Consider the following 21,964-nt stretch of genomic DNA (forward strand, 5'->3'; position numbering starts at 1 on the left):
GGACTGATTCTTGGCCTGCACTGGCTGAAAGTGTGGTAAGAAGAGGAGTAAGAGAACAGTGCAGCTGCTGGCACACTGCAGAGCTGAAAATACCAATTGTCTGGCACAGCCACAGAGAAACCAGCATAGTTAAAAGTACTTGCCAGTCATAATTTACTGAACTCGCAAAGATACAAAATGAAGCTTCTTCAATTGTTTTTAGAATGATGTTTTCAGTCCTAATTTTAAAATCCATCCACAAAATACTGAAAATTGAAAATACAGAGCTTTAAAGTGCATTTTTATTAGTCGTAAAACATGTAGAAAAACTATGTAATGTAACATTTAAAAAAACCTTTATATAGAAGAGATGGAAAACTAGAAACTAAGGTTTCCCTTACAAAATTCTGATTATTCCAGCAAAATAAGCCTATTTAGTTCTGAGAACATCTTCTGAAGTTGTGGTTCACTTGCCTCTGTTCTTATTTTTTCGACAATCCTGTACATGCTGTGTAGTTTGAATGAGGACAGCACAAGCCAAAGGCCTTAATATACAGACCTTTGTTGTAAGATAAGGCATGATGATAAGAAATAACCAGATTATTAAACCTTCTTCATACACATTAAAAGCTCCAATATTTGTCCTTACTCAAAGAGTTTAGAGATATTTAAGTTCCAATATGACATCATATTTTAAGTTACACTTCATGAAGGCACCTTTCCTTTCAAAGAAACAGAACTAAGTACTAGGGAGAGACTTCACTGTTAGTATATTATTCACAGATCTGAAATTAATTTGCTTTTTTTTTGATTAAATGATTTACCTCACAATAGTAAGACTGGTTTTTTTTTCACTTTTCCCCCCTCTATAAATAACGGGACAAACAAGAAGATGACATCTTTTTGTGACTGAGAAATGTTGCTGCTGGGGATTAAAACTGTCAATACTTGTTCTGATAAGGTCACTATGATCTTATTCTGTACACAGTAAATGTCATAAAGAATTAAAAACCTGTGCATGAGGTCCCCATCTGTCTAGATACTGGTCTATCTTTGTGCATAAGAGCAGATATAATACACAGATATGATGATGACCTTTCTAAACATGCAAGAAATGAAACAGGTGCTACTCTGCACCATATTGTCACTTTATTATGTGTGGGCTTTATTTATCTAAATGTGAATATGTACAGCTGACCAAACCCTTTGCAATCAAAGAAAAGCTGGACAATGAAGTTAACAGTACAGGTTACTTAATCTGAAGCAGATTCCTGCATCTGATTAAAGGGGTCTCATCTGCCCATGCTAGATATCCAGGGACTTTAACTGGAACCCAGATAGCATGCTAAGATATTTTTATCTACACTGCAGATGTCTGAAAATCAGGTGAAGTAAATTCCATCCCAAGAAAGCATCTTGCAGCAGTAGCCTGATTCAAATTGTGGACAAATTCAGAATTTTTATAACATAAAAATTATTCCCACTTAAAAAAATAAATCTTAAATTCTGAGAAAGGAATTAGCACGCACTGGAAACCATAATATGGAAGTTAATACCTGATTACATCTGACGGTAATCAGTGTGAAGACATAGCACTAGTGTGAAGAAAAAGAGTGAAAATACCAAAGTCTGCTCCTGCAGATTTTCACTGGTACTTCAGAAAAGTACTTCAGCACATGCTTCACTATTCCCCTACCCTGGGAGCACAGGCACTTATCCCAAGCCTTGCCAGACACTGGAGTTAAGCAACTGTTTAATTGAAACAAGCCTGAGCTTCAGGGCTTACTCAGCACTGAAGTCCCACTTGTGCCATGGCTCCTGCAGCTGCCGATCCCCTGCAGCTGTGTGAACTGTCTGTGGCTATCGCTGCTTTGCAGAAGCTGATCCCAGAACACTCCACGGACTACAGGCCTCAGGCAAGAAGGCTTTGCACTATCACACCCTACAAAATCATGCTGGTTTCAGGAAAAAAAAAATCCCAAAGAAAAAATAAATAAAAAAAAAGTGGTTGTTCAGGAAGGCTTTGGGAATCTGTGTCCATAACAATTCAAAAGAACTCATGGCAAAAAGACAAGACTAATTTTCTTTGAATCTCCTTTTTGCCACCTAAGTTGTTCTTGAGTTCAAATGTTCTTCAACCCATTCACTGATGGCTGCACAATTTTCCCTAGGTCAAAAGAAAAATCATCAAGATGCACAAAAGTAATGTTTGAGCTCTGCCTGTGGAGAAGTGATCACTGATAGCTTCCTAAACTTCCTAAATTTCACAAATGTTTATTGATATCAATATCATAAGGGTTTTTTTATGGTCATCCAAATCTTGAGGATGGGGAACAGAGCTGTCTAGAGATTGTAATGCAGGGTACTGGAGCATATATGTTTCAGTTCTTCAGACAAAAAATGAGAATTTAAATGTACAACTTCCTTAACAAGCAGGAATCAACAGGCTTTTATAAAAGATGCATATCACCAATTCCTCTTAATTCTACAGCTGTGTTTTTAAAAAAGGGTAATTATTGCTTCTTTTCTTTTTCATAACATATCCCCTCAGAAAATAGCTGGGGAAATAGTTATCAGGTAGATGAGACATTGTTTTGCAGTAAGAAGTTGTGTAAATGGGTTTCAAACAAGAAAACAGGTTCAGACCTAAGTTCTCTCAGATTTTCCTAGGGATTAGCAGGAGCTTGCAGAATGTTCACGGTGGTTATTTTTCTTGACCCCTCTAAATGGTACAGAAAGTCAACATAATCCTCTGTTTTTCTTTTCATTATTTATCCCAGTCATGGATGGGGAAGGGCACATAAGTAACACTCAGAGAGCACAGCACTGGATCTGCAAACACCTATGATTTTTTACTGAGTGTAGTCCACAAGTCGAACTAAGCACATAGCAGCATGGACAAAAACAAGGTGGAAAAGATAGAAGTTTGCTCTGGTAAGCTCTGAGTAGAAATGTCTCATTAATGAACAACAAAACTTATAATAAACTGGCTTTTTTCTGGGGGAAAAAAGAGGTTGAAAGTAAAGAATAATCCTGTAAGCATTAGCATTTGTATTTTAAACAAGTGAGTAATCTTCAAAAAATATTGTTTAGGCTTGTGTAAAAGACAAAATAAGTAACTCCACTGGGGGTAACTTAGTCGATAAAAGTCCCCTTACAGCTTACAGAAGTAGTCTGATATGGAATTTGTATAAGATAAGCTAAGTAAGTAACTGTACTTACTGTGTAAAGCTCGTTAAGTACTTTCATTAAGTCTTCATGAAGCTGAAATGAAATCTCTTTACTCTGTAATTAAAAGAAAAAAAATTAGAAAAGGGTATGTAAAAACTGCACCATACATTTGTTTCTTGCTATTTATACTCATTGTTCATCCTAGACAGTGAATGCAATGTTGCTCACAAAAACCATTCTGAATTACAGTGCACTAAAAAGAGTGATTCAGGGATGCAGAGGCAGACGGATAACATCTGGACAGAAGACTTCTAAAAAGAAACCCAGAAGTAATTTAAGATATTTTTCCCATAAAACATCAGGAAATTAGGTGCCAACAGAAAGGGTAAAGTTCAAGACTAATGTTTTCAATAGAACAAACTGTGTACTGTTTTAAAATTGCTATGATATATACAAAAACTAAACCATGCAAAATGTGATATTCTAGAGGGACATCCTGCCCAATTTTACTTCTAGGATAGTCTTTGTTTCTCAGCACATGCAACTATCTAAATATTTATGCAAGAAATAATTGCTGTTCCTCTTTGAAACAGATACCCAACTGCACAATATTCCACAGTGTGGGCTGCTGAACCAGCTTTGTTTAGCTTTTCTGGACTGTGACTTTACTTTCATTCTGACCCAGGAAAAAAAGAAATGCTTAGCAATAGCTATTATCAAAACAAGTATGTCAAAACAAGAGTATTAATTGGAGTCTCGCTGAAATATATTCCTTTGTTAGTTTTCCACAGCAGTTCAATCTGATGAAAATGGTGGTGACTGTGCAAGAGTTGGAAGGCATTTGTATCACAGCCTTGGAAAACAGCTACAGAATACAGAGCTACAGGACTTGGCAAGCAGCCTGCCTGCATTTCTTCTGTGATGCTCAGCATTCTAACATCCATGCTGGAAATGTGAGGGTTTTTTCTGTGAATAAATTGATAATTAGTCTGGCTTCTAAAAACTCCAACTGCATGATAGATAATGGCCTCAGCTATGAGAAGTACTTTGTATTTGTATGGAAGCCAAAGGGAAATCCTCAGGGACAACTCATCTCCAAAGCTGCTAACACATACTTGGCCATCACTAAAACACCTGAATGAATAATGGTTTCTAAATGAGAATTTGGAGCACAACACCCACATATTAGGAGAAATCACATCACACATCCCACCCACTGTGTCTTCCAGGAGGATGAAACACTTTAACTCTGGGCAGTATTTTAAAGCATCTGTCATATCACTTATCAGTATTCCCTCCAATCCTTATATGCAAGATGGTTTTACACTCACAAGAAGCTAGGAATGTAAATTAAAAAAACACTTCAGTGAAATTCTTGTATTCCCAAGGGCATTAGCTGTAGTAGCTAAGGCACAGTAAGACAGCTGCTCTGAAGCTGAGGTACACAGAATTACTATGAAACTTTGCTTACTGCTTATACTTTTCAGAGACTGGGATTTTCATGAGGTATGCATTAGTTCTGAAGTATCTAGAACATAAGGCTTACTACTTCCATTTCTTTGCAAATACAGATTATTTTCATCTAATACAAAGGACAAAATTTCATACATGTAACAGTATGCGGAGTGCATATGAAGAATTGGAAAAGGGCTGCAGATCTGCAAGCTGCTGTGGGGAAATGCTGTATAATCTTTAGCAAAAATTCTGAGTTGCTTTTCATTGCTTTACATTGACATCCTGGCTTTAAAAGTCAGCAGCTTTAAAAGTGGCTCTAAAAGTGGCTTTAAAAGTGCAGCTTTAGCACAGCTTACATACCTCCTCAAAGCTCCAAGAGGAGGCCACCTGCTTATTCTTGGATAGCTGCTTCTATAGTGCTGATTATGAGTGTTTTTTAAAATTACTTTAGCAGAAAGAAGGGCAAAACATACAAATAAGATGTCTGACATTAGGATGAGAGCATACCCATGTGGGAGGAAACTCTAGGTGAACTCCAGCTTCAAGCAATTTATCCCTTTCAACTGTTGCTCACAGCCATCTGGAGGCTGATGAGAAGTCAAGCCCTAAACACAGCAACAGCAATTCTAACGCAGGATGCCTTAACCTGATACTGCAAAAGTTTGTTTGAGAAGGTGAGACAGAAAACCCCAAACCAATTTTCTCTTTACTCGTTGAGATTTTACTGTAAGCAAAGCACACAGCAGTTCATTGAAGGATCCACCCTTCTTTTCTCTTAACGCAATCCCACCTCAATGCAAACAGACACCAGATGAGCTGAGGATTTAGTGAATGATCACTAGCAGGACCCATTTCTTCCCTTTGCTCCTTTCCAGCTCTATCCAGCACTGAAACACAAGCAGTCCAGCCCTCAGGATTTACTGGGTAACATGCATATGTGATCTTTTCCAGGGCAAAATAGCAATCAATGGTAAATTTGAAAGTGAATGGAAGAGATCACAATAGAGAAAGATGGTTTTGTAAAAGGACAATAAACTTTAAAACAGAAAGCAAAAAGAGAAGTAGGGAGGTGATCAGCAGAGTGAAAGTTGGGAAGTGACCACCAAGTAATGGCACACAATCACAAAGGAGTCATCCTTCCACCACTTCATCTGTGACTCTAACTTGCAGAGGATGCCTGCAGTGATGGCTAACATTTCAATTGATTTCAATTCTGATGAAAGATTTTGTAGGAATTGTCAAAAAAAAAGATCAAGAAATTTGGTTAAACTTAGCAGTATAAAAGGGATTTATTTTTCAAGAACCAACACCAACGATTTTTCATTACCATTTAAGATCAATAAATACTGACTTGAGTGGCAAGCGATATGACTTTTAGTGTGTAATATATGACATGTTAAGCACCAATTAAGAAGTGAATTTATTTTCAGTGGTTAATTGCTTTCTCATTTCTTGTTTATGCTACCTATTCCCTGCAGCATGTGTGAATGGTGTGCTCCTCTAGGAGCCTGTCCTCAGGGTACCCAAACAACAGAATGTAAGATGCAGCACACATTTTCCTGGCACTGAATTGACAGCTCTAATCAGGCTACTAAACCTGACAAATAACCACTGAAGATACTGATTTATTCACTGTGTCCCAGAGAAATGCACTAGTACCTATTAACCAAAAGAACTAAGAGTATAATAAAAATGTTAGAGCACATGCAAATTCATGCTAAAAATATTATGTATGTTACTAATCTGGTTCAAGGCATTAAGAGACCGTAGTGTATTTTTTTCACCTGATAGCAGTATAGATCATACCAACGCAACAGATAAGCAAATGTACCCAAACCCTCCTTTCACTATGTGCTCAACTTTCAACACATCAGTGGTCGAACTGATGTTATCAAAATTCGTATTTCTGGATTAAAGTCTGAGAAAGTTAAGATTTTATTCCATGTTAATGCATTTTCATTGAAGTCTGTTACAATTTTTCCATCCATTTCTGTTAAAGCATAATTTGGCACTCCAGCTTTACTCTTGCTTACTTTAACTGAAATTTAAGGGTCAGTCCAGATCTTCCTGGAACTCCTTAGTGTCTGTATTTAGCATACACAGTGCTACTCAGCTACATCATTTAAGGAGAATATTCTGTGCCTATTGCTTTTAAATGAGTCTGCTGCTGGTCCCTGTGGGAAGTGAAGTGCAAACCCTTCTTTTATGGAGGTTTCATGAGCTGTGTGACACTAACATAGCCAACTCAGCAAAATTTTGTCCCAGACTTGCCAGTCTATAGCAACAAACAGCTTTGCTATCCTTTTAAACATTTAAATGCTTAAGAAAATGATGCAAAAAAAATCTGTGTGCAACAATCTGTGAAACACCAAACAGATTCAGTAGGTAGTCATATTCCTTGTTAATAGCCAGATTAAGGAACTAAAATATTTATTGTGCTTGGTTTCTCCAGCATCTTTTACTGTAAACATTGGAAGATATGTTCATCTTGGCTTATGTAGATTTCTGTCCAAGGAAAATACATGTTTATAAATTATAAATATACAAATCTGCTTAAGGATTTTGTGAGTATGTGTTTATATAGTTGATTATTACTGCTGGGGTAACCAGAATCACTGCATTAAATATTCTGCATAATACTTTTCCCTTCTGCTTGACATTTCTCCTTATTACTTTATTCTTTAATTGTCCCCATGAGGCCAGCTACCCCATCTGCCTGAAGAAACATGCAAGCATGTAAGGTTTGAACTCCACTACTTTATTTTTGTAATTTTATGTGCAACACGAAGGCCAGGCATCAGCAGCAATCTTACTGCTTTCATATGCCAGCAACTAAAAAGAAGAGATTAGGGGCCTATCTGAAAGTATGAGGCCTGACATAATGTTTTCCAATAAATGCTATGAAATCTCTGAGCTAGATCCTATCTTTGTCCTGCATTTAGTACATTTAAACAGATGCCAGTTCCTGATCCCTGGAAAAAAAGAATGACAAATAGCTCCTGGGAGAACAAAATTAATTAATATCCACATGTTAAGGAGGCCAGACTAGACAGCAAAGCCATGTACAATCAGGTACCTGAATACGACACATCCTGTCCCATCAGATCATGCAAGGTAGAGCCAACAGAGATCATTTCCCTAAGGAGCATTTCCCAAAGACTACGGAGCACAGACACCCCTACATTTTACCAGATCATCATTGGCTATTGCACACACCTTTTACAGAACAAGCAGGAAAAGAGATTGCTACAAACTTATGGCTTGTACTATATCCCACACAGGAGGGGCAATAAAACAATACTCCAGTGGTAAGCATGGCCAGGAAATGAGGAAATTACTTGATCTTTGCTGCAATTCAAGCTGGAGTCAATCTTAAGATACAAATTCAAGCCACACTCCTCCAGAAAATGTTGGACTCACTTCACAGAAAAGTTTCATTTGAGAACCAACATCCCACCAGCAAGATGGAAAAAGTCAGTAATGTCTACCAGTGAGAAGCAGAATGGGAAGTCCCATCCTCTTGGAAGGAGAAAGGGGTAGAAAAAATGGGGGAGTAGAAAGAGTCAAGAAGTTCAGAGTGATTACGACTTTGCTCTTGTCTCCCCTTATCTTGCTTGTGGGCTATAGGGCAATCCACTCTGAGACACTTTCCATTTCTGGAGCAGACAGATTGTGGTTTCAGAGCAGCACAGTGAAGATCTGTTCTGGCCATGGACTTGGTGTATGTACTTACTCTCCAGACTTGGCAATGGAGTAAAGTACCTTGCTGCTGCAAGACTGAGGAGAATTAAAACAAGGTAAAAGTAGTAATGTGCAACACCATTAGATTAATAAGCTGTAAGGTATCTGAAAGATTTAATAATTGAATATAGAGAGGCTTGACTAACTGGTATTTGTAAATTACAGAATCATAGAATTGCAGACATTACATGCTCTTGTGTGCAATACAAGAGAGCCAACAGAGCACAGATATTTCCTGCCTTGACCGTGGACTGCAGTAAGACACTAAGCATGCATTTGTTAGTCTATTTTTAAAATCTTCATATTACTGCTTTTCTTGGTATTTATATTTATTACTTAGAGAGACAGTACACATTTCATAGAATAGTATGATCAGATTCCATAGTACAAGTATCTGCAGGAGATGGTTAGTCTCCACTTTAATCCAAAATCTGTGAACAGTGAACAAATTCCATATGCTTCCATAGGGATATGACATGTACTGAGACTGATTATACTTTTCTCTGACACTATTTTAATCTAAATACATTTTTTTCAAAAGTAATCTGCAGAACCACAGAAACTGACAGAAATTGCTTAAATACGCTGTTTGATGTTTAAAAATCTCCAAGAAAATCAATGCCATTTTCCTCAGGAAGAATACAATTTTGATGGAGGACACTGTTGGCTGTTACCTTTCTCACTCTAAGTGCACCTTCTCTTTGCCCCTATGACGTCTGTCCTGCAAAGAGAACTGTAGCACAGGATGTGTTTTGCACCTGATCTTTTTGTTGCCCAGTAAAAGTTAGACTGCTCATTCTCACACGACAGAATTATCACAGGATCATGGAAGGGTTTGGGTGGGAAGAGCTCCATCATCAGTTCTGTACCTGGGAACTAACAGTAAATAAATCACCAGTACTCTGCAGCAAGCACCATAGTAAGAATTGTGCACACTGGGGCTATCAACCTTCTGCAACAAACACTGAGCCTGACAGAATATCTTAAAAATGTGTGCTCAGAATTGATACTGGTGAACAAGCACTGCCACATCCAGTCCACGTGCCCATGAAGCTCACGTATACCATGCTGAGGTGCTGCATGTCTTCCTGCCACCATTTCCCTAACATTATGGGACTGGCTCAGATCCCTGCACACAGACTGTGCTTAGCTCACTCTGCCCACGCTCCACCTCAGCTAACAGCTGCTTGACATGACACTCTCAGCTGAGTGTCAGCTGGCAAACCCTGATGAAAGGTAGGAAAGGGCTGCTGAGGATCTGGGCTCTACCAGTGTGAGATTTAGCAGGTTATACATGTCAGGACCACCTCAACTTCCCTGCTCTTCTTTTCCCTTTAGAGAATCGAAGTTAGGAATAAAAAAGCAACGGCAGCTGCTTGCTCTTCTTCAAGAAGCTATGCTAGAAAGAGAAAATTTCAAATGTTGCACCTGCGTGGATAAAACATGGGGAACAGAGACAAGTTTATCAGGGAGAAGGGACAGGATCCATCCTGGGATCCTAGGATTTCAGTGTGTTAACAGGATATGCCTCCTGTTAACAAACTGAAAACATCCCTGTATTTTCCCCCTTTTGAGAGAGAAGCTGCAGCAACCTCCATTAATAAATTATGAGTGAATATAAAAGGACACACACTTCTCCACAGAAAACTTTAACAATATACCATCATACAGTTCACCTAGACAGAAGGGAAGGAAAAGGCAAATTTCTAGTGCCAAAGAACTGAACTATGCTGAAAGCAAACAGGCTTGTTTAATAATGCACACCTATTGAAGAAGATACTTCTGAGATAAGACATAAACAACTGGCAAACTATTCCAGATTCAATTAAAAATTTTCCACTGGTTTGCAACTCTGAGATATCCACACATAGACAGTATTGCAACCTGTTCAAGTCACTTCTCTTATTATTGGATCAACTTCTATAACTATCTTCCATATTACTAAATTGAGTGGTTGGTAGATTACAGGTGTACATATCAGACATATCAGATGAACAACCCATTACCGACTGAGAAACTATAAACTTCAACTCTGTTCAAGTTTGATATAAGTTTTTACTTTTATTTCCTCCAAGTACAACCTGTGTGCTCCCTAAATGATTCTTCTCCCCACCCCAGAGCTATCTGGAATTATCGTCGGGTATATGTGAAACACGTTCCCTGTTTTGAAAACAGTAACTTGGGTATCATTGCTATAATTTTGTCACACAACTTACATCTTTTAACCTTTACTCTTCTTGAGCTCTTTTCTATGCCAGTTGTCTACCAGCATTTCACTGTGACTAACAAATATGCATTTATAACCTATTTATCTTTTGGAACATTTTAACACCAATGACTGCAAACACATTATGTAGATCTTGAGCTAAGGTTGCCTAGAGTGTTTGCCAGGTACAATTTACACATTGCATGAGTTATGAAAATATGTAACAGTCATGGACAAGAACAAACATGTGCAGAGACAACACTTAAAGGATCTAACAGAAATACATTATCAAAAGTGTACGTTCATATTTAATATTAGGAAGAAAAGGAAACACTTTTAGGAGAACTGCAGCATATGCTACCAACTTTATGTCAAAGAACTACAAACCAAACCCTTGCTTTGTCTTCTGTTTCATTCACAATGAAATTCTTTTTTACAAATAATTCATTAATACAGCATTACTATTTTGGGAGTCCTAAGAGAAAACTGTTTCCTTTCTGCATGGGTGGACAAGTGTGCTTTTTAGAGAAGGACAGGCTTTTTCCCCTGCTTTTTGGATGTTTGTGATTCAGCTCTTAAGGTCACCAGCATACACAGCAGGATCCCAGGCATTTCAGCACTAAGTATTTGATTCAAGAGAACAGTCATGAAGAATTTATATGTATGCTAAAACAGATTTTATGCTGTGTGTGCCGAATCTTCTCCTCACATGCTATCTACTAGGACACTTTTGCCTCCCTCATGCATCTTATAAGCCCGGATGGAGGACTGCAGGAGAGGCATTACCTTCTTGAACATTCTGGTGGAGTCCTCACTTATCTGCATGAACCGCATGATCACATTGTTCAGGTAGATCTCACTCAGCGTTGCGTGGTCTTTGCTTTCTCTTCTCACTTGGTTCAGGAGTAAGTACCAGCAATTCACTGGTGACAAGAGGTTCTGGTCTTTCCTGAGGAAGGAGATACACACATGTATAACGTAGAGAAATGAAAAGGTTATGTTATTAACTGAAACATCTCACTGACATTTACAGTCATAACCTGTTATGTAAAAATAGCTGCTTTCAAACAGTCTATCCATTCTTGGAATAACTCAGGTTAGGCAAGACTCAGATGACTTTCAAGACACATTCAAGTCTCACCAGACATGGATACTCTGCAAGCCACCTGAAAGTATAAAAATATCTTGCCACAAAGCTTAGAGACTGAGTACATGTAAATGTTCAAAATCAATAAAGGTCACTCCTAGAAGAGTAACAGTAATTCATTTTTGACATTAGAAATAAACAAGCACTGGAAGTACAACCCAAATCCTTCATGAGCAAAATTGCAGGTGTAGCTGCTTCACTGCAATGGATTTGTGTAACTGATGAAGTAGAAGAAAATGTCTCAAGCATCCATATTCTGTGAGCAATGCTCATAAATTCACAGCATTCATAAATACACTGCTGTTGCTAGTCCTAGATGTGTCAATTACAAGACAAAGAGCAGGACTGGACTTTTTTCCAGTGATGCAATTCTGAATTCCCATGACAGACTTTTGCAATGTAGGCCCACTCACAGCTTTAATGTAGCAAAAAGTGAAATCAAAGATGACTTCTCATTTCTTTGACACAAGGCAAAATAAAAATATACGTAGTCCAGCAACTATCTCACAGACAACAGAAACTTATTTATAAAATTTCTCTTATTATTTTATTGACATTTTAGTATAAAGTTTGCCTTTCAACTAACTGCTCCAGAAACTTGCTGCTCTATTTTTTTTTCTCTTTTACCACGATTCTCCTTTAGTTAAAAGGATAAAGCACATGAGGATAAAACAGGCAGAAGTGGTGATGAATTGAGGGAGAAACTCCTCCAACCCTTGGCAAACTCTTCTAATAATTAGCTATTCTCATTGTTAGAAATATGGCCTTTAATTCCCATCTAATTGTCCACTTTTAGCTATCACCCTCAGAATCAAAGCAACAAGGAATGATTAACAGACAAAAGTATTTTCTTAATCATCAGTGCTCTGCGTTGCTGTGCTATGAATCAGGAGTTAAGAAAACTTCCTCCATTTGTTTCAGATAGACATCTTAACAGTGTTACTTTACAGCAAGGGGTTTTATTAGCCCCATCAGACAACATGAGCACTCCTGAATGGCCATGCTGACTACTTGGTCTTCACTGCTTCTGCATGTCCCAAAGCTGATTCCACACACTTTCCTGATTGTTCTGGGAGCAATGGTGGGAACAGCTAAAGGGACCAACAACTACAGCCCCTTGTGCTATAACCTCTTCTCAAAGCAAAGAACTGCAAGAACAAAGCCAAAGGCAGAACTCAAGTCATAACCCCCATGCACAGATGCCAGTCTGGATTTAACATGTTTAAGAACAAGGAAGGATGTTTGTACACGCAAGGAAAAAAAGATTTTGCCACAGGCAGAATAAAAGCCAGAGCTCTCTCTGAAGTGGTGACACATGCACAAGTTGGGTGTTTCAGAGAATTATTGAGTCACTAAAACAAATTTGAAGAAATATATATTAATGTAATCTTTGAATTGCAAGCTGTATTTGATTAACCTTTCCTTTGCTAGATGTATTTGGAGAAGACTTTTGTCCTGAAACAACAGTTTTAGCTGTGTATCTCTAGCACAGCACTGAGTGAACAGTAGGAAATCTATTTTTTAAAAACACAAAATACTTTTCGTTCTAAATCCCTAAGCATAACAGGGCCAAACACATGCATCCATTGATCAGCTCAAGTCAGGAAAATAACCACATGAGACTGTGTCAGCAAGTGATGCACATGAAGCATTTCAGAAAACCCACTGCATATGTTACGCCAGATACTACCTGACCACTTGTTTTGCACAACAGATACCATGCCATCAAAGGGATATATTAAATTGTAAAGAATGCATAATGTTCACATCATCTTTATTCCCAGGAATCAGAGGGATAAAGATGCAGCAAAGTTCACATGCAACAACAAATCAAAATAGTTTTATTTCTTAATGTCTTTTTAGGCCAAACTTGTCTTTTGTTGTTGTAATGTTGACTGACCTTCATGCAGCAACTTCAAAATCCTATCAACTCCACTAGAAATGAGCACACAGATTTGGGGCTCTGCATCTCTTCTAGATACTGGCTAGACGTATTTTGGATAGTTTAAAATCCATATGGTACGTTAGGGATAATAATTGTGCAACTTACATTTTAGGAAACTACTTGTCAGAAGCTGACATGAGTAACTGCATAGAGCTACATCAACACTAGTACTTAGGCACTCATCTACCTTCAGCTGCAATGAGAACCACTACACGGCTTAGCCGGGGTGGAAATTTTAAACAGGCCTTTGAGCCAGCAACAAGTACAACATGGGGGTGATGGGCAAGCAGGTTTCTCTTACTTGTACTGCTGATGATCCTTTGTACTTCTTGTTTTTGCCATGAACCTCTCTGCCAGTTTTTCCAGGTTTCGGGAATACTCCATCTCTATCTCTGACTTCTTGCGGAAGAAATCCTGCAGGTCCTGAAGAAGCTGCACTCTCATTTCAGTCTGCTGCTCCAGGCATTTCTGTTGCTCAACGAGTTGAGCTCGGATCTCTAATGAGAGAAACACATATCCACTCAGGTCAGTGAAAGCAAATTAATTGAGTGTTCCCAACCAAAATTAGAAACACTCCAGTGTACTTCAGCCTCGCAGCTACACCAGCTGGAGCTGGATTTCAGGTCCTGTGGTGGGACACAGCAGTGGCAACTCTCACTTCTGCCACCACACACCCAGCATCCTCCCGACTGCTGTGTGTCTCACAAACAGCTGTGGCAGGGGCTCAGGACTCTGCCCAGCTCAGGTGAGCCTCCACCTTCCTCTCTCATCCTCTTTCTGGCCTCTGGCACTAGCACAGCGTTCAGCTCGGAGTGATCTCCTTGCAGCACCCTCTGGGTCAGGATCAGCCTGCAGACTGTCAGGTGTTCTATCATCACGTACACCACAGAAACAACCTTGTGATAAACCCTGGAGGCATTATCCACAGTAGCTGTGCACAGGTGAGCTTCCACATCTGCCCTACCTCTGCCAGGAAGGGAACCAGTGTACTACACACGCATCCAACAGTGGTGTACAGCAAATATAGAGGAAAACATGTACCTATATTTGGAGAAAACTATTTGAAAATTTGCACAAGGTTCCAGAGACTATAGTATATTTTTAGTATTAAAAAAAATCAGCTTAGAAGAATCTCAGTCTAGAAGAGAATATAGACTCACAGTTCTCTTCTAGAGTAAAAGGGAAAAGCCTCCAGATTTCCTACCACTTTTTGCTATATGCAAAATTACACATAACAGGGTTTTTATTTTAGAGATTTCTGGGGGGTTTGATTTTTTTTTTAATTTTGGTTGGCAATTTTTTAGCACTTTTATTTCCCGAGTGCTAACCAGTTAGACACATTCTGAGAACATTTAGTCTAGAAAGATCTCTCTGGTTCTTTAGAGTTCATTACACTTTTGTCAGCTGTCCAGGCACAGTGTACTTCCCAATACTGTGGAGCAAAATGAGGAGTAAACACTTTCTGACAATAATATATGTGTATATTTTTTACACAGTTTAATGTTGTAACCAGGATTTATCAATAGGAAAACACTCAGAAGCAATGTCCATGTAAATGCAAAATTATTGTGAAATTTTACTTGATTCTTAATGATGGAACCATGCTGTAGGCAAAAAGATCCCAGAAATCCTCAAAGCCCACAGCATAGTTTGAAATAGAAGAGCATTCTAGAAGTCATGCTAAGATCACATGAAACTGCAAACCACTAAGTAATAATAGCACTGCAAAACATTATCTGATGCAAACTAGGATCTAATGCATCCTTACTGATCTCAGAGCAGGTATGAAGGCAGAGATCCACCCTGCTGGGATTCAAATGTGAATACTGAAATAAGGTAGTATGAGCACAGAAAACTGTTAAGCCAATATACCTGCTGGAAGAGGGAGACACTGCAGTATTTTCTTCCAGCCCTCCTATGAGCTACCAGCTGCTGTGTTAATCATTAATGAGACCATCCATTTTTACAGTCTGGGAGGTGAACCAAAGAATTCATGGTTTGGTTTTCACTTCATTTCAAATCAGTTTGTTGGAAAAGAAACCATGCCTCCAGCAAGGATGAGCTACTGTAATACAACACTGTATCAATGACATTCATGTACACAGAGGAGAAAATCACATTTGAGCTGGAAGGTTAACATCAGAAACAGATACCTAAGATCACTTTTTTGGGTGTTTACCACTGTTAATATTGCTGTCATGGAAAATTCCTTTGTATGGGAAACTGGTTGTACAGATTCACTGGTCAGAAGCAGCAATTTTGGCTGTAAGCTGGAGTTTTCACTAAATGCAGATCTATGTACACAGTCCCTATACTTTGGCCATCTCTCTTTCCCACTCAAGATTTTCTAGCAGTTACTTTGAAAGCAGTGTTTTGTATGGAGGAACTATGTTCTGATTATTTTGTAGGTCAGTGTATCGTGCTGCTATAATTCTTCTTTTTCAGCAGGCTTTTACCATAGCAACAGGAATGAGAAAGATTTTAGAAACAGGAATATATGAATCAAAATGCAAGAAACAATGAACAAGGGACAACAGATAAAATATGAGAAACTGCCTTAGCTTCTTGATGCTGTCTGGATTTCCAGTGGACAATAGTGGCTTCCTTTAAACTTTTATTTTAGAAAACAAAATTGAAGCATGATCTAGGAAAGTTGATGGAGATGTACCAGCTCTGAGTAAGGCTGGTAAAATTAGGGGTTCAGGGGGCTGCAGCTTTATGAAGGAAGATTTGTAGTTTCTGGTTATTTGAATCTCAGTAAAGAGAAAGAACATGTTGACTTCAAAAGCCTGTGGCCTCCTGCTGGAGGAGAAAAAGGGGAAATATACATCCCACTCATGCTATGACCACAGTCAGTCCAGAAGTGACTTCAATAGCAGTTCTCCTTCCAGTCCTTCATGTCATTCTGCTCCTCCATTCTTTAATTCTTCTTTTACTGAGAACATGTGTAATACCATACTGGCAGGCTGAGGAGATGGCAAAGAATAATGTTGTAAATGTTGTAATTTCCATCTTCTGATGAGAGCAGTGGATTAAAAAAAAAAAAAAAAAAAAAAAAAAAAAAAAAAAAAAAAAAAAAAAAAAAAAAGAGAGAGAGAAACAAAAAAAAAAACAAGTACTAAAACAAGTACTGGCAAAACAGGCAGCCAGCCTGAGCAGCTGTGAATGACAAAATTACAATTGTCCAGGTACTATTAACTATAATAGACTACCCATTACCTACTCCTACAGAAAAATGCACCAAGGCAATGCTATTTTCTTTAACCAGTTCAGATGTGTGATTTCCCTAGGGCTAGAAAGAGTGGTATGGAAAATTGATGCACTGTATTCAGAGAAACAAAATCAGTATAGTCCAAACTCCATTGATACAGAGACAGGTGCAGCAAGTAAGAGAAGGATGCCTGTCCTTACTCTTATTTTGCTGGCACATTTAAATTTGAAGTCAAATCGGTACCAGTTGTAATGGACAATGACATTATCCTATTCTGCTCTGCTGAGTGGCTGATGTCAAATTGCCAGGCTATTTTGTGCCAGGAAAAGACCCATTTAAACCCTGGATGAGTTAACACCTTCTCCTTCTTTCTCTTGGCAGCTTTGAGACATGCTCACTGGTTTTCTGGCCAGCGGCTGGCTCAAAAGGAATCCCATCCATTTATTCTGCAGCTTGAACAGACCAAGATCACATCAACTGGAAAAAAAATTAAATCCACCCTACACTTTGTCCAAGATTTGTACATACAATCAAAGTGAGGAAGCAGTTAATGTGACTGCAATTAAATCAATAAACTGAATAAAGTTTTATTTCTAAAGATTTTCATGTTGAAAATTATTTTAGTTATGCCCTCACAGACACCATCCACTAGAATTACCGCATTAAGTATAAAATTAGATTTTGCTTATGCCAGTTTTGAAGATATAACTCTAACCTTTCAACAAATCTTGATTTCCTTGACAAGTGGTTAAATCTGTCCACCATGAAAAGTAAAGAAACAAGACTACACTTGTTTTGAAAGTTAAGTCAGAGAGGATGAAGCTGAACTACTGACATCACGCAAATCACAATCAGAAATAACTCATCCCGGTTACTTCTTTGCACACAGTACAGTATTACAAATAGTGACGTATACAGCACTGCAGTAATACACTGTACTGCCCTGAAGAACACATATGTAACCAGTGATAGGCCTGTGCCCCGCCTGAAGGAACCTGTGGAGATACACTACAATGTGACACAATCATAATGCTGGCTACACTCCAGCATGGAACGAAGTCCTTCACCTTCACTTCTACACAGCAAAGCACCAGGCTCCATCAGACATCCAAAAAAGTCACAGGAAACCCCCTCCTGACTTCATTAGCTCACAACTTGTAAACACATGGTATTAACCAAATTAACCCATGGACAGACACACTGCTGCCCTGCTACAGAACTCCCCCCTGCAATGCCCCTCCCCATCCCTGCCCTGCAGTACTGCAGTGCTCCAGACATGCTGCACTATCCTACCATGCTAGGCTATGCCTAGCCTGTCAGGCCTTGGGGATCTTCCACACCACCACAAACTCTCTTACCAACTCTTGAGCAAAGCAACTCTAAAGAATGCTTCATGGTGCTATCAACACACCTGCTTCAAGATGCTTCCTGACTGAGCCACTCCAAAAGCTGTTGCAGCCTGCCACTCCTAGCTCCCATTTCAGTGCTTGAAAGCAGCCCTGACATGGGCTTGGGTGTTTCCTGGAAAATGCCACAGAGCAGGACATGTCTGCCCAGCCACCCCCTTGGTTGCACTGCAAACCTCCCACCTGCTGCCTCCCCCTGCCTGGCAAGGAGCTATATTTAAGTCATGATTCCCACAGACAAACTATGCAGACATATTAATCCAGTGGTATTACTGGATAGTTGTACCAACAGCCTCAGGGCCTCACTCTTCAAAAGATCACAAAAACAAGTAACTCAACAGAACTCTTTGAGAGTACAGAGGCTCTCACAAGATGTAGTTATATTTGCAGGTTTTATCTCTTGGGTAACCACACAAAGCCACATCACCTCCCATCTTCCTCCAAATGTCTCCATCACAAAAAGAAAAAGAAAATTAGATTACTTCTAAAACATTCAAAAAGGTCTCATCAAATGCACTAAAACCAATACATGGTATCTTAGACTTTGCATTTCTAAACCATTACACTTAGTCATTTTTTTCACCCCAGTGAGCTATCAACACACATATTCCTCATTGTCATGCCAGTGATATCCAGATCATATTTCACAGGAAAAGATTCAGACCTTACATTCAGCCTAGATATAATCTGGCGACCAACATGCATTTGTAATTAAGCAGCTATTGCAGCATTAATCATCTTGCAGTTCCTCCTTGAAGACACTTGAGTTTTATATGCCTCTCATTGTGCCCCCGTTATTTAGCAGGAAGAATTGCTCATGTCTACTCCTGCTGCTAGAAGCTGGGATGCTGCATGAGGGGACTGATCATTTCAGTTTCCTGCCAGCCATTGCCTTTGTAAGGCCATGGTTTTGGCTTCTTTGTCAAGATGAGCAGAGCTTTGCTCCAGCTGCATGCAGCTGGCCAACATCTGCAGTTTAGGTTTTGTTTGAGGAAAGCACTTATCTCCAGCCCATCGAAGATGCTGCCAGCAGAGAAACTGCAGCAGGAATCGCTGAGAGGGGCCTGGAGGTGTCCCTGTGCACATCTAGTAGTCCTTAATGCCATGTCCCATCAGTAGCTTCCACACTTCCCAGGGACATTATTGTTTCTCTCAACAGACAAGAAGATAAAGATGATAAAGAGGTATCAGATCCATGGTGGGTGCTCATAACCCTGCTGCCAATACCTGTCTCTAAGATACACAGCCTAAAGATGCTAGTGATGCAAAGTTTTTATTTCTGAGAGACTTGGCTAGAAAGCTATTCAAGTATTTCTATGACAAATGGCGAGGGAAGCTCTGTGGTCAGCAGGGAGTCTGGCTCACACTCTCTCTCAGGTCCTTGTTGCCATTTTCTTTGACCACAAGCAGGAAAATCCACTTCAAAAGTCAGGAAATTCCACCAGACTGACAGCTAATGAGAGATGCTGGGCTAAAGATCTCAAAGGATGCTGCAGAAATGCCTTTAAATAGATCATGAGCCTGTACCACAACATTAACCTTCTATGACAGACTAGGGGAAATCACTTCCCTGTGTTGAGCACGTTAGAAGTGCAAGACAGTGATGCCCTTGAGCTTCCATAGGCAGGGCTTTTGAGGACTTTGTTCTACCCTGACCCCCACTGAGTTCACTTAATATATCGAGCATACAGCTTTATTCATGTTACCACTTTAAAGTGTGACCTCTGCCATGCAAACCCCAGCATGAAACTTAATGTTTGACTTTGTGCTATCTTCCACAGAATTAATTTCAGATTTTTTGTTTGTTTGGGGATTCTGGGGGATGTGGTTGAGGTTGCCTGTGACAGATCACGTCTTCAGGCTGTAGCATAGAAATGGATGGGAAGTGAGAATCACTCTGCATTCTGAAGGGCTGTACAGAGTCAGCAATCTGAAGCCCCTGTTGACATCTGTCAATCTCTTTAAGAAACTGTAAATCACATTCATTCAAACACTTTGGCATCCTTAAAGATAAAAACCAATCCTTGTGCAGCCATTAGCAGGAAAGCTGGAGTAAAAGCCATTTGCAGGATGCAGACAATTGTTTATAGGTCACTTCAGTTGTCCTCCTCGACAAAGGGAGCAGAGAAACAATGAATCCTCTCCTTGAAGCTGCAAATGTCATTCTATATATTCAAGCAAACACACTCCTGTCTACTGCAGTCACAAACTGGGCAACAACATGTGGCTTTGCAGAATCCTGTAACTGGGGGATCCCAGTGGACAGGATTCCAAAAGGGCAGCTGCATTAGGGCACCTTCCACCTTCCAGATCCTTCTGAAATGAGAAGACATGTCTGGAAGAGCCAAGAAAATCTCTAGATGTAGAAGAAGCTTTTCTTCTTGTTGTTCTTGGACTAATGCCCTCCTGCTATTCACAGCCACAGCTGCTGGTCACTTGGCTGCCTACAGTCCGAGTCTAAATGGAGGGCAGAATGCCAGCTCATGACTTGGCAGGACACTTTTGCCACAGTGCTGCTGCCAAGTGACCATGAATTTAAGCAGGCACTCTGCCTGTACCACATTTTGAGTGCCACTGCTTTTGTGGCAACTGCTCCTCTGAACGCATAACTAAGTGCTGGCACTATGTCCTACCAAACCTTGAGCCTGGCATACTCTGTCCTTGTAGTCACAGGAACTGGGACTGAGGACAAAAAATTCTGTCCCTCAGAAGAGAAGGAACTTTATTTTTCTCAACAGTAAAAGCTCATCTCATCTCAATACACTGCCAACCAGAAGAGTAGAGCAAAGGGCAAGATGCCTGCTCTGTATCAACAGTCTGATTCAAGGTCTTTTACCAGTCACCAGCCCTTATCTCCCCCTGTGGGAGCAGATACTCTCCAAAAATCCAACTGCCCCATCTCTAGATGAGCAAATCAGCTCTGTAAAGAAAGATGGAGAGAGTGAAAGGCAGAGGGAGGGAGAAAGACAGAGAGGAAAAGAGTCTGTGCAATTGTCTGCCAAGCAGACAGGTGATCATAAAGCAGGTGTCTAAAAACCCATTTAGGGTATCTAAACTGTCAAGATCTACGGGAAAACGTATTCTGAAGCTTTTTAAGGGCTTAAATCATCCTTTTTTATGCTTGTTAAACATACCATGAGCCTTTCCTCGCAGTCTTAAATTTTGGGCACATGAGAAAATTAAAAGGAAATCAATATGCCCATATCTTTCTTATCTTCTCACCAATGATGTATCTGCCAATAGAACAGAAAAAATGACTCATGGGTCTCCTCGGAAATGATTTGTGCACAATGTCTGGAAGGTCTGATTGGCATTAGCACTCTATGAGACAAAAATCCACACAAACCAGGGGGTCCAGTAGGAAAGAAAACCCAGTTTGTCACAATCCGAACAGTAATGAAAATCTAATACTCTTAATTAGCTTCCTTACTTGTAAACTGGGTGAACTCAGGCTGAATTCCTGCCTTAGCTGCTGCAAGGCAGAGGATGGAGCTGCCTCTAGATAGTGCAGCCGTATCCCCTCTGCAGCAGACACTGCATCACTTGTCCACCAACACTACCCTGAAATTACTCCAGTCTTAATACGGGCACATATCCTTTACCTCCAGAGAAGCAGAAACCTCCTGACCATTCAGACGTGAGTACAGATTCCACCCAGACCAGCACCATTTAATTTCATTAAGCTCTACTTATTTGTCACAAT

General features: G+C 39.6%; 1 protein-coding gene across 3 annotated transcripts in view; it reads right to left on the reverse strand.

Moving 5' to 3' along the window:
- Window positions 1–21,964, reverse strand: part of SRGAP1 (SLIT-ROBO Rho GTPase activating protein 1) — a 145,922-nt gene that overhangs the window by 59,737 nt on the left and 64,221 nt on the right. For all 3 annotated transcript variants that reach the window (XM_063396559.1, XM_063396558.1, XM_063396557.1), the window contains exons 2-4: window positions 13,946–14,141; window positions 11,339–11,501; window positions 3,202–3,264 (exon numbers count right to left, since the gene is read on the reverse strand). In XM_063396559.1, the coding sequence (XP_063252629.1) occupies window positions 3,202–3,264; window positions 11,339–11,501; window positions 13,946–14,141 (422 nt within the window). The remainder of the gene's footprint in view (window positions 1–3,201; window positions 3,265–11,338; window positions 11,502–13,945; window positions 14,142–21,964) is intronic.

The sequence above is a fragment of the Prinia subflava genome, chromosome 4, assembly GCF_021018805.1.
Source record: "Prinia subflava isolate CZ2003 ecotype Zambia chromosome 4, Cam_Psub_1.2, whole genome shotgun sequence".
Classification (NCBI taxonomy): Eukaryota; Metazoa; Chordata; class Aves; order Passeriformes; family Cisticolidae; genus Prinia; species Prinia subflava.